Below are 15,329 nucleotides of genomic sequence, written 5' to 3'. Positions count from 1 at the left end.
TATAATGTTCCAGGAACATTTTCAGTATCCAGGAAACTTTGAGAAGTGGGTAAAAATGGGCCCAGTTCGGCCAGACCAAAATAATTATCTTTTCCGCACGCAAAACATACACCAAACACCCTATTTTTAATCCTAACACTAATTAATAGATGCTACATTTCCCATGGTCACATACAGTCTATCTACCATTTTTTAATAACAGCTCATCCTGTCAATGGCCACGCTTTGCTAAATCACTCTCCTATAAACCTTAGGATACTGATGGCCTTCACAAACTATCATTCCTAGACAGCAGTGTTCTGAGTGTGTTGTGTGTACCGCTTTTGGACTCTCTGTGGAAGGACTTCTGTGCTAACATGTTGGCGTGTCTCGGTGAGTCTTACTACGTAGTTCTGTATTGTTTTAAGAATGGATTTTCTCCCGTGCCCCTCCCCTGTACTCGCGTGGCAGGACAACGAGTTTTTAAACTCCAGTTTACTATTTACATTGTTTCCCTCACTTCCTCCAAAATCCCAGAGTTATGAGTTGCTTATGTGTTTGGAAATCCCCGTGTCCTCAGAGAGCCCTTTGGTGGAAGGAAAAGGTCCCACCCTCTGCATCCTAATTCCAACTCACTCCTCAGCTGTGACCGTCAGGCAGCTCTGTCACGCCGCCCCCCCACTCAGACTAAGTGACAAAAACTCAGCATACATATTTGAGGACACATTAAGTGGCTGAGTGCCATGGGGACATGAAGAGCTAGCATATTGCGTTAAACTTGAAGGGTACCCCCAGTGAGCTAGTAAATCACCCACTGAACCACTCCATCCATTATTTGAGGATACATAAGGCAATTTCCATCCCGGTGATATTAATTTCTTGGCTACTGTCATGGACTTCAGTGCCCATGATGAATGTTTTTACAATGAATACCAAATTAACCCAAACTGATTAGAGGCTTTTATAAGTTATTAATGGGATGTCACTTCAGTCTGGTCCTCCCCATGTCTACGACATTTCATTAAATAATTTCCTCTTGCTGGAAAGATCAATCTTTCTCTCCTTGTTGGACTTGTCAACGTCGCTAAAACGCTGCTTGCCCCCTTGGTGACTTGGAACTGGGTGAGCAATAATGCCCTTGGGAAACAGTTCATCCATTTCTGCTCAGGTGTCTGGTAGAGAAAGTGGGAGAAGCCCTGTCCAGCTTGAGGTCCCGGGACAGGCCAGCTGGTGCACGGAGGGGCTGGGATGGGGCAACAGGAGGACTGCAGGTTTTCCCTCAGCATCACTGAGATATAATTGGCACCTAACATTGTATAAGTTTAAGGTGATTGCAGAGTCTCTTGAAATATTATCCCCTCCCTCGTCACAAAATTACCATTTCCTAAGTCAGACAGAGAAAGACAAATCCTGTATGATCTCATTTCCTGTGGAATCTAGAAAGTCTGAACTCATGGACACCAAGAGTAGGATGGTGGTTACCAGGGCCTGGGGGTGAGAGGAAGGGGAGACGGTGGCCTCGAGGATAGAGACTTGCCCTTGGAAGATGACTAAGTTCTGAGGATCTAATGCCCAGCTCTTTAATAAAGAACATAGTCTGTTCTGTTTGAGGGATAATTTCTGGGGTGACATCGGAGGACAATTGCTGTCACCTACTAATGGCCTTTTCTAAGGAGACAGACACATGCAGACCTGCTTAAAGGAGCTATAGGCTTGGAGGAACAGGGGTGGGTGGCGGGTTTTCTGAACAGCATCCTTCAGCCCCTAGTTGCTGGAGAAGAGCCAAGGAAGAGACTGAGCCCACTGGATGTCCAGTCTCCCGGGCTTCCTCTCCCGGCTTCAGCACGTGTAGCCTAACTCACCATTAGACACACACCAAACAGCCTTGGATGATATCCTTATTTTTTTCTTACTCTCTACATTTTGGTTAAGCCAAGTAATAATTCTAGTAACAACAACAGAGCCCTCGTTTCCCAAATGCTTTCTTTATCCTACTTTCTACAGCATGTACTTTGAATAAATTAACTTAATCCATGCAGTGACCCTTCAAGGATACACGATATTAACCTGCCTTTACAGACGAGGAAAGCAAAGCTTGGCGAGATTAAGTATGTTAAGACCATACCTTTGGTAAGTGCTAGAATCAAGATCTGAATGTGTCCCATTTGATCCTAAAGGTTTTGTTTTTAACGGCCCTTAAAAAGCAGAACAAACTAAACAGACTTTCCTCCCCATCTAAGGCTCCAAATCAGGACCTCTAGATTCTGAGACGGAACGGACGGTTGAAATGCGACCGTGGGGGTTCAGATAAGGGCTCCTGGGTTCAAAGCTTGGTTGTTCCTGGGCTCCCGTCATCTTGCTCCCAGCACAGAAGCCGGTGTCCTGGCTGCCCCTGCCCGTTCCCGGGGTGTAGCTTGCGGCTGTGGGGAGAGTGGTCCCCCCTCGTCCCTTCTGCACTTTGCTATCCCCCCGAGAGCAGGTGGGCCTCCCTGTGGCTGCCAGCGTTTCTGTGGACACCCACTCCTAAGAGGTGCTGGAAGCACACCCTCACGCCTGTCCCCTCTGCTCTTTATTCCGTCTCACAGAGCATTTGGGTGTTTTGAGAACAATCTCTTCATCTGGTACCTTATGTTGAATTACTGAAATTTTGGTAGCATAAATTTTTACAAGGCGAGTGGGGTTTCTCTAAGTATTCTTTTCCTCAGGGGCTCAGTTGGTTAAGAGTCTGCCTTTGGCTTGGGTCATGATCCCAGGGTCCTGGGATTGGGTCCCGCATCGGGCTCTTCTTCTGCCCCTCCCCTTTGCTTGTGATCTCTCTCTCTCTATATCTCTCTCTCAAATAAATAAACCAATACTTTTTCTCTACAGGAGAAAACTGAATGCTACGAAATGACCCAGAGTGAGCACGAAAACCTTCAGCTCGAATTCTTCTGGACCCTCCACTGACTCCTGGAGGAATAACGCATTTGCTGGGAGTCAGGGCTAGTGAACGGGGGAAGTGAGAGCCTCAGTCTCTTTCGCTGTTGATATGTTAGAAAGAACCTTCAGTAAGACGGTGCGAGGTGGGCAGAATGCAACACCAAGGCCCAAGCACTCACAAGAAGCCAATTTTTAGAGCGTAGTTGCTTTAGGATAGACTCACTGAGAGCCGCAGCTGTGACCCGGTAGGCCGGAGGACGCGTACCCAGCCACACAGGTGGGGACGGCCCAGGGCTCCTGTGAAGGTCCTCACGGCAGGGACCTCAGAGAACAGGTCTGAGTGCGGGAGGGCCGCGGGACAAAGCCTGAAGGTGGGTGGGGCTGGAGAGAATCCAGCGAAATCGGGGACCCTGTTAGTCCCCTCGAGGAGGACTTCAAGGTCTTGGCGGGGACTCCTGCGGGAAGCAGAATGGCTCTGACGGGGAGAGCCTCAAGCGAGCGGGGAACGAGCAAAGAGGAGATGAAGCCCGTCAGGACTTGTGGAGGGGACATCGCTGTCCCCAGACTGGACGGCCCACGAGTCTGGGCTGAAGCAAGGCCAGCGCCCACGCAGGGCAGTGACTGTGTCCCGCAGCCCTGCTGTGGGCAAGACCCGGAGTGTGTGCGCCGAGGGGACGGAGTCGCGGTGGGGAGGGCGGGGTGGCATGAAGTTGTCGCCAGCGCTGACAGCTGGTGGACACGGCTGTAGACGCTTTGTCCACCGGGGGCGGGGGGGGGAACCATGCCGCTCCTCTGCCCCTCTAGGCTCTGGAGCACGGCGAGGGTTCAGGGCCTCTCCCTGACACAGCAAACGAGTGAGTGAATGAAGGCTCTCGAAACCGGGCACGCACAGAGGACTGGCCTTCCAGCTGACTGGCCACAGCAACCGCTGGTCACGTCTGTCACCCCAAGAGCTGCTGGGGCTAGGCGGATGTTCAAGAGTCCGGGCTGCCAGCCTGAGACCTCGCCAGGACAGCTGTCACTGAGCCACCGAGGAAGGAGCCGCTTACGTGGATTCCTCGACTCTCCTCGGAAAGTCATTCCGCCCGTGACTCTCCCTGGAGAGACATCCTGAGACCTAACAAGCCTCATAAGCAAGGCGAGTTTTCATACCACGTAGCTGGAACCCCCCCTTCGGGTAAACACAGTCCATTTTATTCTTTCGTCTCCGGGGGACGCAGGAGTCTCTCACAGTTGTCCGCGTCGCTGCCTTGCTGCCCCTGAGACCGTGAGTAAGTCGGCTTCATCTCCCGCGCCTTCTGCCGATGGTCACCCCCACCCTGTCCCCTGCGCGCCAAGGACACCTCCCGTCCCCCTTCTCGCAGGGTCCCCAGCCAACGACTCTCCCTGCTCTTCGGTGGTCACATGTCAAAGCTGTCCCTACCCTGAAGAACTCCCAACAGACTTCCTCAGTCTCCCTTTCAAAGCTGTTTGTTTATCACCATTGTGGTAGCAGGCCAAGCGGAAAGAAACCCAGTGTCCCTGTCTCTGGTCACCTGAGTACAGTGGCAAAGACGTCCGCTGCGAGTCCCTCATGCTGGCTGATGCCATGCAGTCATGTTGGCAGAAGTCCCCATGGCCCTGGCTCCAAAGGGAAACGGTGTCGTGCCACCGTGCTGCTAAGTCCCCTCGGCTTGCGTGCCGTGTGCTGAGACATGCCCAGGAACCCGGACCTCCAGGGCTGTGTCGGAGATGCCCAGCAGGTCCCCCAGCCACCCCGGCGTCTCTGGTTACTAGACGTCCTCACGCAGGTGACACGTAGGACGAAAGGCTGCCTCCAGACAGACACGCCATCGTAGTCCAATCAGGCGGCAGAAGCCTTTACATCAACAGACAGACACACATAGGGCCTGGGCTTCATGAAAAGACCCGGGAAAGAAACTCAGAGCTCCCAGAGACAGATTCATCTGCAGGGGACAGACGAAGAGAGACACAGTCTGGGGAAAACTTGTGTTTTCAGTGCAAATGGCTATGGACACTGACCACAAAAAGATGGGGTGAGGGAAGCTGGGGAAGGCACTTCCTCAACACTGTGCAGGCGATTTCTCCTTGATTCCCCTTGAATCTAGCCAAATCCATTTTCCTGGTTTCAGGCTCGGTGGGTACATCGAATTCTGGAAAGCGCGCGGTCATCCATCACGAACGGAGCTCACAGACCAACACCATCCCAGACACTTTCCCCGCACAGTGGAGGCCTCCCCACATCCGCCGTCTCCTTTCCTCTGACAACAGGCCAGTCAGGCGGGATTCATTAACTATGATGTCATCCAAAGGTCCAACCAAAGTCACCCGAGCAGCCAACAGCCACTAATTGGAGGTCACAGGGAGGCATGGGAGAAAGTGCCATCAGCCTCCTCCTGGTGCTGGTCACCATCTCCCTCTCTTAGGGGGTCCCCAAGCCAAGTGCGTTGCTGAAATCCGTCCCCACGAGGAGGGGATGATGTTCAGAAACCTCGCTAGTGAGCCTGAACTGCAGCTGTGCTCTCTGTACCCAAAGGAGAATTACTCACTTCAGTCTGACTCATTATAATTAGAGCAGATTGCCTTTGGGGAGCAATATTTACTTTCTGAGGTAAAATGGCAATGAGGGATTTGTCAGTGTTTGCAAGGACTGCTCATGGGTTGCAGGTCTCCGTTGCCGAGGCTGTGAGCCCCAGGAACAGCTGTCACGGGGGTGCTGGTCCCCAGGCTCGGGCTCTGCTCAGTGGAGGACAGCCAAGAGAGCACACGGTCCCCCAAAACACCGGTCAGCAACCCCTGCCTTCAGGCCCAAATACAGTTTTATCAGAACGAAACAATGTCCATCTCCTTCGATACGACCTACAAATGCTTCTTTCTACCATAGCAAAGTGGAATGGTTGAGGCCAAGATCCCACAGGCTTGCAAAGTCCAAGACATCTGCTACAGGCCCCGTCCAGGACTAGATGCCCGGATGATGGTGGCCAATGGAGGTGAGACACGTCGGTGGCACCAGGACATTGTAGGGACGGGAGCTCACATGGGGACAAGAAATCCCAGAAGTGGAGCCCAACGGTGCAGGGAGGGGAGTCAGGGAGGCTGTCTCGGAGAAGCTGATGCAAGTTTGGCTTTGCAGCTAATTCCTCTTCAAGAGGTCAAGTGTGGGGCCCCTGTAACCACTCAGACCCACCCCAGCCCCTAGAAAGCGTGACATGAGCATACAGTCAATGGTCTCTGAGGCCAGCCTGCGAGGCTGCGGCCAGGAGGCCACCCAAGGATCATGGAGAGCAGGGACGGCCTCTGTGGAGGCACCCTGTCCCTTGTACGGAAGGACTGGATGGACGGGGGTACGATCTGCTTCCCAGAAGCACCTTCAGTCAGGATTTCCGAGGGATTTAGAATCGGCTGTTGGAGACTCAGCCTCGAACACCTGGGCTCCCTGCTGGAAGCTGCGGGTCCCCCCTGTGTGGGGGGTAGAGCCGCTGAGGAAAGGCGAGCTTGGTCTCCTTGCTCTGATGGGCGGATCAGTGTCCTCTGCCTCCCGGCCTCCCCTCACTGGCTGACTCCCATTGGCAGACGAGCTTTCCGGATCCTGATGACCGCGTGTCTGGTGCTGGGGGCCCGTGGTGACAGCCAGGACAGCTCTGTGGCCCACATCCTCCCGTTTCGTTAAACCGTTTCAAGGCAATGGAACGTGCACCCAAGGGGCTATAATCGTACCACTGGGAAGAATAGGGCCATTTTAATTCCCAAGACAGAAGACGGACTGTCCAATACCATCTCACCCCAAGCTTTTGAAAATAATCATTTTCTGTGTGATTTTAGGAAAAGTTTTTGAGACGCAGCTTTACGGAATCAGCATCAAGATGCAGGAGGGCTCGGTGAGCGGGACCCGGTCACGTCACCTGACCGCAGCTGGCAGGGGCTTCCTGCAGGGGGCGCGGCAACCTCCCGGGAGAAGATGTCCGTGATGCTGGCGCTGGGGCACACTGGGAGAGAGTCTTACTCCCCCTTTCACTCAGCATGGGGGCCGCGGCCTGCAGCCTGACAGCTGAGGGTGAGGACCACACTCAGGACTAGAAACTCCCAATGATACCGCGATTCTGCTAATTCCTATTGACAGTCCCTTTGACCAGACTTATCCCCCTGACCTCACAGTGAGTCTGCGATCCCCACACAGCTACAGTTGGGGTATCGGGATTTCAGGGTATCAGATCTGGGAACCACAGCACACTGTCCCAATTTCAAGACGCTTCTCTAACAAATGGCCATGTTACACACGCAAATATTCTGGTGTCCTTTTCCAAAACGTGACTCCTACAAACTCAGACATCAAGTGTCCTGAGACAGATTCAGCCTCTAATGTGTAAACTTCGTCAAGTTCGAACCTGGTCCCCGAGCTTGACTGGCTTACCAGCTGCTGGCCTTTTGGACCCCAGCCTGCGTACTGAAGTTTCGCATTGCTCACTTCCGGTGGGTCCAGACTTTGAGGGTCCCTGAAAGAAAACAAATACACAGAAAAATAATCAATCAATCAATCCATCAATCAACATGGTGGGAAACAAGAATGCTTTGTGTTTATCCTCCAGCTTTAACTTACTCTCCTCTTCCACTGTGTGAATTTCAAGAGCTTGTGTTATTAAATACTGTCTCAGCCTCCATTAGGTTCCTTCAGATGTACATGACTTACATGAAGCTGAAACAGGCCCATCACTGCTTAACCCAGATAGTAAATGTTTCTTAAGAGACAACGTGCAGAGACATCTGTAGATCGATTATCAAAATAGCCACACCAGTCAACATTAAAAATGGAAATGCATGGCTATAAAGTAACAAGTCACCACGATTTCTATCTCCATCGTGGGCTTTGCCAGTGGATCGTTTTTTTTCTAAGCATAACGCTAGGTCATTCTGACCTTCCCAAACCAGCAGCCCGAGGAGAGATTCCACACTTCAGTTTGTGTTGGGAAGGAGGGAAGGAGGAAGGGAGGGAGAGAGTAAGAGAGGGAAGGGGAGAGGGGAAGATTGAGAGAAAGGTTTTTTCCCTTTCAAACACCATTTAGATTTTTCATTCTTAATTTATTGACATGCAAAATACTATTCTAACAAAATCCATCTTATATACTTAAATAAATGTGATAATGAAGAAGTCATAATGAAAGAATTAAAAAAAAACTCAACAATTTTATAAGTATAAAATATTTCAGTATATTTTGTAGCTACTACTGTTTTCTACAACATATGGAAAAGATTCATTTTCATATTTCTTTCACATGACATATGATGTGTGTTCTGCTGGATGGATCAGACTCTGTAAGGTTCATACCCTATCTCTTGGCTGTGATAGGCCTTATGCAGAAGGCATAGCTACGAATGCACTTATTCATCAACTGAGAGGCTGTGGCTGAATGGTCTTTGGAAAAAGAAGATGCTAAATTTTAGGAGCTGCTTGAACAAAGGAGTTGAGGCAAGAGGGAAGGCAGGTAAAGTGCTGGTACAGATTCTGCACTTGAATCAGCAGAAAATTCCAAAGTAACTGCTTACTAAAATCACCAGAACAAAACAGAATACACTTCAGAGTGAAAAGTGTTGGGAAAGGTGAGAGAGTACACAATACCCCAGAGTTGTTTTAGATGGGGTCCCTGAGTGTAAAGAGATCAGGGAAGTCTGAAGATGGGGTGATTAGGTGCTAAGTAACGGATGGCAATGATAGTAGGACTCAGCTGGAAAGACTGACAACTGGGCAGTTAGAAGAGTGAGGGAGGGGTCTTAACCTTCCTGGTTTTGAATGAATTTTAACAAACCCTACCATGTGTTCATTTTTAATGTTTCAAAGTATTTTCATGATGTGGGCCATTTCCTCTTTAACTGTGGGTAGGGAAAGGCTTTCTAAGGAGGACTCAGAATCCAGAAGCAATTAAAGAGTGACACATTTGACCATGTAAAAATTTTTAAATTTTTCACGTAACAAAAACATCACAAGCAAAAGATAACTGACAAACTGGGAGAAAATATTCATATCATATATCATGGACAAATAGCTAACATCCATAATATATTAAAGAAATACCCTAAAATGTTGAGGTTACAAAAAAAAACCAAAAAAAAATAGAATAGAAACAAAATATGAAAAATAGAAGAGAAATAAAAACAGAAAAAAATAGAAACATGAGAAAAAGACATGAACAGACAATTCACAAAAAGGATATAAAAGGTCCTCAGATGTATTAAAAAGGACCAAACAAAGCAAAATTATAGAAATCAAGACTGAAACTACACTGAGTTATCATTTTTCACCTATGAAATTTCTCCCCTCCCCCAAAGAAAGAAAAGTATGGCCCCCTGTACTGGTGAGTCTGGAAGGAAAAAGGCCTCCTCATACTTTGCTGGTGGGCATGAAAACTAGTGCCATTCTTCCAGAGGGAGGCTGGGCAATACCTCATACAGTGCACACTTAACTCTTAAACCAGGAGACTTCTGGGAGGATGTGCCTCCCACAGTACAAACGTACACACGCAGAAGGCCGTATTCATTGCCGCTGGGTAATGACAAACCACTGGCAACAACGTGTGGCTGAAGGAACCGTGGTACATCCATAGAAGGGACTATTGCACAGCTGTAAGAAGAATGAAGACCTCCATAAACTGATACGGAGTGTTTTTCATGATGGTGTATGCAAAGCTCAGCAGACTATCTATGGTATGGGACCCACCCTATAAGAAAGGGGATAAGAAAATATGCACATATCCTCCTTGGTGAAAAAAAGAAATATAGGAAACATAAAGTAGAAACCAGAGGTTAGTGATGTGTAGTGATGTGATAAGGAAGGAGAAGCACTTCTCTGGGTATAACGCCCAGTCTTAGAGCATTGTAGGGTTTCACTTACTTTTTTCATGCTCCAAAAATAAAACTAACAATTAAAAACAATCAGTATGTGGGGGAACCCAAAAAGGAATAGCAACACCACAACAGAGCAAAACCCTATTGTCAATGAAACACAAAATTACATGGAAGAAAGGATTGACCTAAACGGCTTTGGGAAACAGTATCGTGACCGGTTACCATAAAGCTAAAGACAAAAACTTCGGAGGATTATAGGCTAGCAGTTCTGAAACTACTTTCTGTGTGTGCTGGAATTCAACTGCTCTGCAAATATAAAAATATAGGGGAGATAATGAGAGCCAGTTTTCTTACTGTCAGAAAAACAGATTACAAGGAAAAGAGGAAGGCTAAAATCAACTGTGTGAAGTTGGCCTGGAATCAGAGGTATCAGTACTAACTCATGATTTCGAATGCAGACACACATACATCCAAAATGTAGATGTATGTGTATCCAGGGGCCAGTGTGCATACATGTATGTCCTTGCTGTGTTCACAGAGAGGCCTAGAACCAATGACCCCAGCAATAATGAGCACACCCACTGCCCATATCTTGTTCTCTAAGCACCATCATCCAATAAAAGTAAATAGGGCTCCTAGGAGATGTAATGGTATCTGGGCTGGAACAGAAAATACAGGATGGGTCTGGAACAACTTATAGGTCCAGAAAGTGAGGAAACACTCAAAAAAGACAGAGACTAGTTCAAAGAATGCAAAGCCAACCTGAAGGAGATCCTCATGGCTAAAGCTAGAGACATCTGAGCAACAAAATCATCAATAATAGTACCAGATTAACCCAGAGAATAAAATCCATATTCATAGGTCTACGCTGATATACGTAATAATCAAATACATACAGCAGCTCTTCCTCATGAGTAATCCCAACCAATAAGCACAGAACAAAGTTAGAAAAATGCGTCATATATGTGGTATTTTCGCTTGAAAGGCATAACTTCACTTCAGCCATGAGAAAACACCAGACAAACCCAAACTGAGGCACACTTTACAGAACAGCTGACCGATAATCCTTGAAATCAAGGTCATGACCAACCAGGAAAGACGGAGGAAATGTTACAGACCAGAGGGGATTAAGGAGCACTAACATCTAAAAGAAGTTGGGATCCCAAGACAGGGAGGAGACATTGGTAGAAAAATAGGCAAAATTCAAATAAGTGGAATCAATAGCATGGTGCCGATGTTAATTTCCTGTTGCTGATAGTAACACTGTGGTTACAAAATAGTAACATTATTTCAGGAGTAGAGGAGAAGGAGGGATAGGGTTAGAAGAGAATCATCTGTACTGTTTTTGCCACATTTCTTTGTCTAAAATTACTTTAAAATAAAAAGATAAAGGAAATTCTCCAAAAAATTTGTATGGTTTATATCTCATTGGTTATAAAAATATTATAGAAAGAAATGAAAGTCAGAGAATTTCCCTCCCAACATACTGTAATCTTGACATTGAATCAGAAAAGTCTTCGCTATTTAGTGTGGCATAGACAGTACATGCATCTGAATAAACACATGAGTGAGGACGGGTGGGTTACGGGGGTGGCTCTAAGTAAAGAACTTTCTGCAGGTTTAAAGACAAATCTAATGAATTCATTTGGTCTGGGTTTATCTAGAATTTTTCAAGCATGGAGCCAAAGAGTAAGGAATGTTCAAATTCCACAGTCTTACTGAGTACGGACATTCACTTGGTTAGGTAATGATTTCCAGGAGGCGTCTGGGATAATGGGGAACAGCAGGAGACTAGCCTCTCTCTAACCTAATAATTCTAAATCCCACACATGCTAACTGGAGATGGTCTCTCCATGGGGACAAAGTGCCCCAGAAGATTTCACGAGCACCCGCCAACAGCACCACGACCACCCGTGCACCCCGCCTTTGTCACCTTCACTCCTTCTGGAGGGCCCACATACGCCACCTTCCCTCATTGCCAGCACATGAGACACATTTCTACAGTGATAAGACAGCAAATGCTAACGGGAAAGCCGGAGCTCCAGCCCCATGCCACACGGATCAGAAGCTGGGTGCAATTCTCAGACTAGCCTTAGCCAGGAACGGGGATAAGAGTTACTCTTCCCCCCCCACAGAGTGGTCATGAAACTCAAGAGAAACAAGAAATGTCACTTTACAAATTCTAACGCACTCTAAAGAAGGAACTGTTTCTTGTTTTTCCAGATCTCGAATCTCTGGAAGTTCAACGCCTCTAAGAGGCTCTAAAGGTAATTCTGAATTCTGCCACTAACTAGCAGGAGGGCAAGGGGTAGTAGAGGAACTTAACCTAAGCTGGTTTTCTTGTGTATAAGATGAGAATAAAGATGCCTGCTTTCCAGGGTTGGCTCCAAGATCTACGGTATACGAGACAGGCAATCTAGAGTTTACCGAGTAAGTATTCAGTAAGCGCCAGTGTATTCCTGGTTAAACTGGTAAATAATCCAGCTCATTGTGAGACCACAGGGATATGTAACTTTAACAAAAGGTCAGTGAAGTATCAGATATGAGGACAAATTTGCTACAGACTCAGCGATAAAAGAAACACCTTGATTCCTGTATTACGTGGGGATGGGCTTAGCGACCTCAACCCTCAGCCCAGTTCTCACTCATTTCTGTGAAATAAACCTATATTTTCCATTGGAATATGACGGTATAAGATTCATCTGCTTTCGAGTTACAGTGGATTTCAGGGTGGTCTCTCCCACTTTCCCTCCCATACAGGGATCCCTTCTTCAACGACTCATTTGATGGTCACCCAGCCTCTCCTCAAACCTCCCACTGAATGGCTTGCCTTGCACAATCCTTCCTCCGCCCCAGCCTAGCAAATGCCCCGCTTGGGTTTACGCTCAACCCACCTCCTCATACAAACACTTAGGCCCCTGGGAACTAGCAGAGAAAGCACGGGGCCGGGTGTATTGGACATCAGCTGGGTACCAACCCTTCCCTCCACTACCGCCCAGTCTTGGCTAGTCATCCTCTTCTCAACCGTGGTTCCAATCTGCCCCGCTTTCCTAACTCCAGGACCTGGAAATAGGACTTTATTTGCCAATAGGCTCTTTGCAGACATAACTGAGTTAAAATAAGGCCATTCTCAATTCAGGTGGGCCCCAACCCAGTCCTAATCTCTTATAAGGAGAGGAGAAAACACAGAACAGACAGACTGGGAGAAGCCCAGGTTGCAACATCCCGTAGAAGCCAGAAGAAGAGAGGAAGGATCCTTCCCTACAGGTTTCTAGGGAGCATGGCCCTGTTGACACCTTAATTTGGATTTCTGGCCTCCGGAACAGTGAGGGACTGAACTTCTGTTGTGCTAAGTCACTTGGTTTGTGGGAATTGGTTACCGCAGGTCCAGGAAATCAATACACCCTTCATTTCTTAGGTAAACTGAGGCCCTGAGTGGGTAAGTGATTGGTTCAAGGACACAGAGTTGATCAGCTCTTGTCTGAAGATGAATCTCTTTCTTTGGTCGAAGGAGAAAGAAAATCTCCAACTGACTTAAGGAACAAAGTAAAAGAGCTTCCAAGACCAAAGCAAAAGCAGCCCCAGGGAGGTTTTATCTGTGAAACGCTTGCCCGGCCCCCGATGGTGCTTCCTTGTGGAGGCTGCGCTCCCATCAAAGGTGTCCCAGATTCCTTCTTCCCACACCGAGGACCACCAGCCGTGCTCTCTCATGGAGGTCACGGCCATCACGTGATTTCCTCTCGTGGACTAGACTATTCTGCCGTTGTTAGGGCTTTGTGTGTTGGGGGAATGCATAAAGGTATGTTTCCATTTATTTTGTGGTTGGTTAGTGCCCTCCCCCCAACTTTTCTTTTTAAAATTTTATTCATTCATTTTAAAGAACCCAAGGCAGGCTCTGTGATAAATCATCCCCAGGAGACGGATCGGTAGAAAAAATGATTAAGGAAGAATGAAATCATCTGGACTTACCATATCTCAAAATAATCACGTAATCCATCCTGATTTTGCTTATTTGAGCAATAAACAAAATAGGACATCGATCATGTTGAATTCTGAAGCATAAATTAGTACAGCAAGTATATTCATTGATCTTTCTAAGCTAATTACAGGGACCAAAACACTTCCCAACAAAAATAGCACTTGGAATAGTAAAGCTAAAAATTCCTTCTCTGGATCCTAACCTTTTGTGGCTAAAGGCAGCCCAAACTAGCATTTCAAATATCAAATAATACGTATTTTCTGAGCATTCCTACATGCTTGGCACGGTGAATCATGCGAACATGTAAGATACACTCCCAGTATCTTAATATCAGATGCTCTGAGATATCACGGAATAATGAGTAAACGGACGGAGAAATGGATACATAAAAGGGACCTCATTTAATCACCTGCTGATGACTGGTTAGAGTCAGTGATACAGCGAGACTCAGGCAGAATTTAAAGATTCGTGGTATCAGTTTTTACATTCATCTTAAACGACACAGTAAAATTCTTGAGGGCAGGAATTGTCACAGGCATTGATCCTTCTGGAGTGGCCAGCATTTGAGGACACATGCTACCATTAATTTAAGTGTCACTGTGGTCTATGGTGTATCAGAAGCTCCTGCCACAGGAGAGATCTGATACAGAAGTTCCGCTACAGAGCCGCTCTAGTCGCTGGTGGATGATGGGCTGCTCAGTCCGAAATGTCTGTGACGTCTCCCCGTCCAGGTCACGGGGACACTTTAGTCCCTATGCTCACAAGTACGAGCACTAAACAAAATCACGTGGAAAGTGTTTGTAAGGAAAAGAGGGGCTTGTGCCTTATCTGTTACTGTGTCCTCAGTGTCCAGACAGGTGCTCAGCGACCTCTGATGATGAAGGAAAAGAGAGAGGCGTGGACAGGGTCTGGGGTGTTAAGTGAATGACAGAGTGGATTTGGGGGGTGAGGGACTGTTGGAAAATGGAACGAGGGGATGGGTGCACAATCCTGGGAGTACACGGAAAACCACTGGCCTGTGCAGTTTAAACGGACGAACTGCACGGTATGTGAGTCGCGTCTCCATAAAGCCAGCGAAGGGGAGAGGAGGAGAGGAAGAGGAGGAGGAAGAGGGGAAAACGGAACGAGAAGGAGGTGAGGGAGGGGAGCACCCGTCACAGCTGCAGGCTGCCTCCCGGTATTGAAGCCTCATCTGTCGACTCCAGGTTCAAGTTTCTTTCTGCTCTGCTGCGTCAGCTCCTAGTGATCTGGTGCCAAGACTTCCCTCCTCCCGCACGGGCCGAACGATCCCACAGGAGACAGTAGCAGGGGGCAAGTCTGTGCAGGGCTGGGGAGGGGCCCCCATGCCCCCCAACTGGTCAGATCTGGCGAGGAGTCTGCTGGATTATGAAGTTTGGAATAAGATAGCCTTCGTAAACATATGAACAGGATTTCTTCGAGTTTCTGACATTTAGCAATTAATCAAGCAACAGGGAGACTGGCAGATGGCCAAATTTCGATAGCATAAAAACAAACCAACCAGGGGACATGGGAGATAGCCACGGATTTGGTTTCCTCTTTCTATACTTAAAACATTGGTTTCTACTGCGTCTTGAAGGTATTCACAGACGATATA

The 15,329-nt window shown here is 47.7% G+C and overlaps 1 protein-coding gene across 1 annotated transcript in view; it reads right to left on the bottom strand.

Annotated features, from left to right (window-relative positions):
• The window catches only part of LOC111154410 (dipeptidyl peptidase like 6), a 663,711-nt gene that overhangs the window by 154,078 nt on the left and 494,304 nt on the right, over window positions 1-15,329 (bottom strand). The window contains exon 7 of the mRNA XM_022513977.1: window positions 7,310-7,391. Coding sequence (XP_022369685.1) covers window positions 7,310-7,391 — 82 coding nt within the window. The remainder of the gene's footprint in view (window positions 1-7,309; window positions 7,392-15,329) is intronic.

The sequence above is a fragment of the Enhydra lutris genome, unplaced genomic scaffold (genome assembly GCF_002288905.1).
Source record: "Enhydra lutris kenyoni isolate GAN:26980312 unplaced genomic scaffold, ASM228890v2 scaffoldscaffold37, whole genome shotgun sequence".
Taxonomy (NCBI): domain Eukaryota; kingdom Metazoa; phylum Chordata; class Mammalia; order Carnivora; family Mustelidae; genus Enhydra; species Enhydra lutris.
The sequence above is the reverse complement of the archived record's forward strand: the minus strand, read 5'-3'. Positions and strand labels throughout refer to the sequence as shown.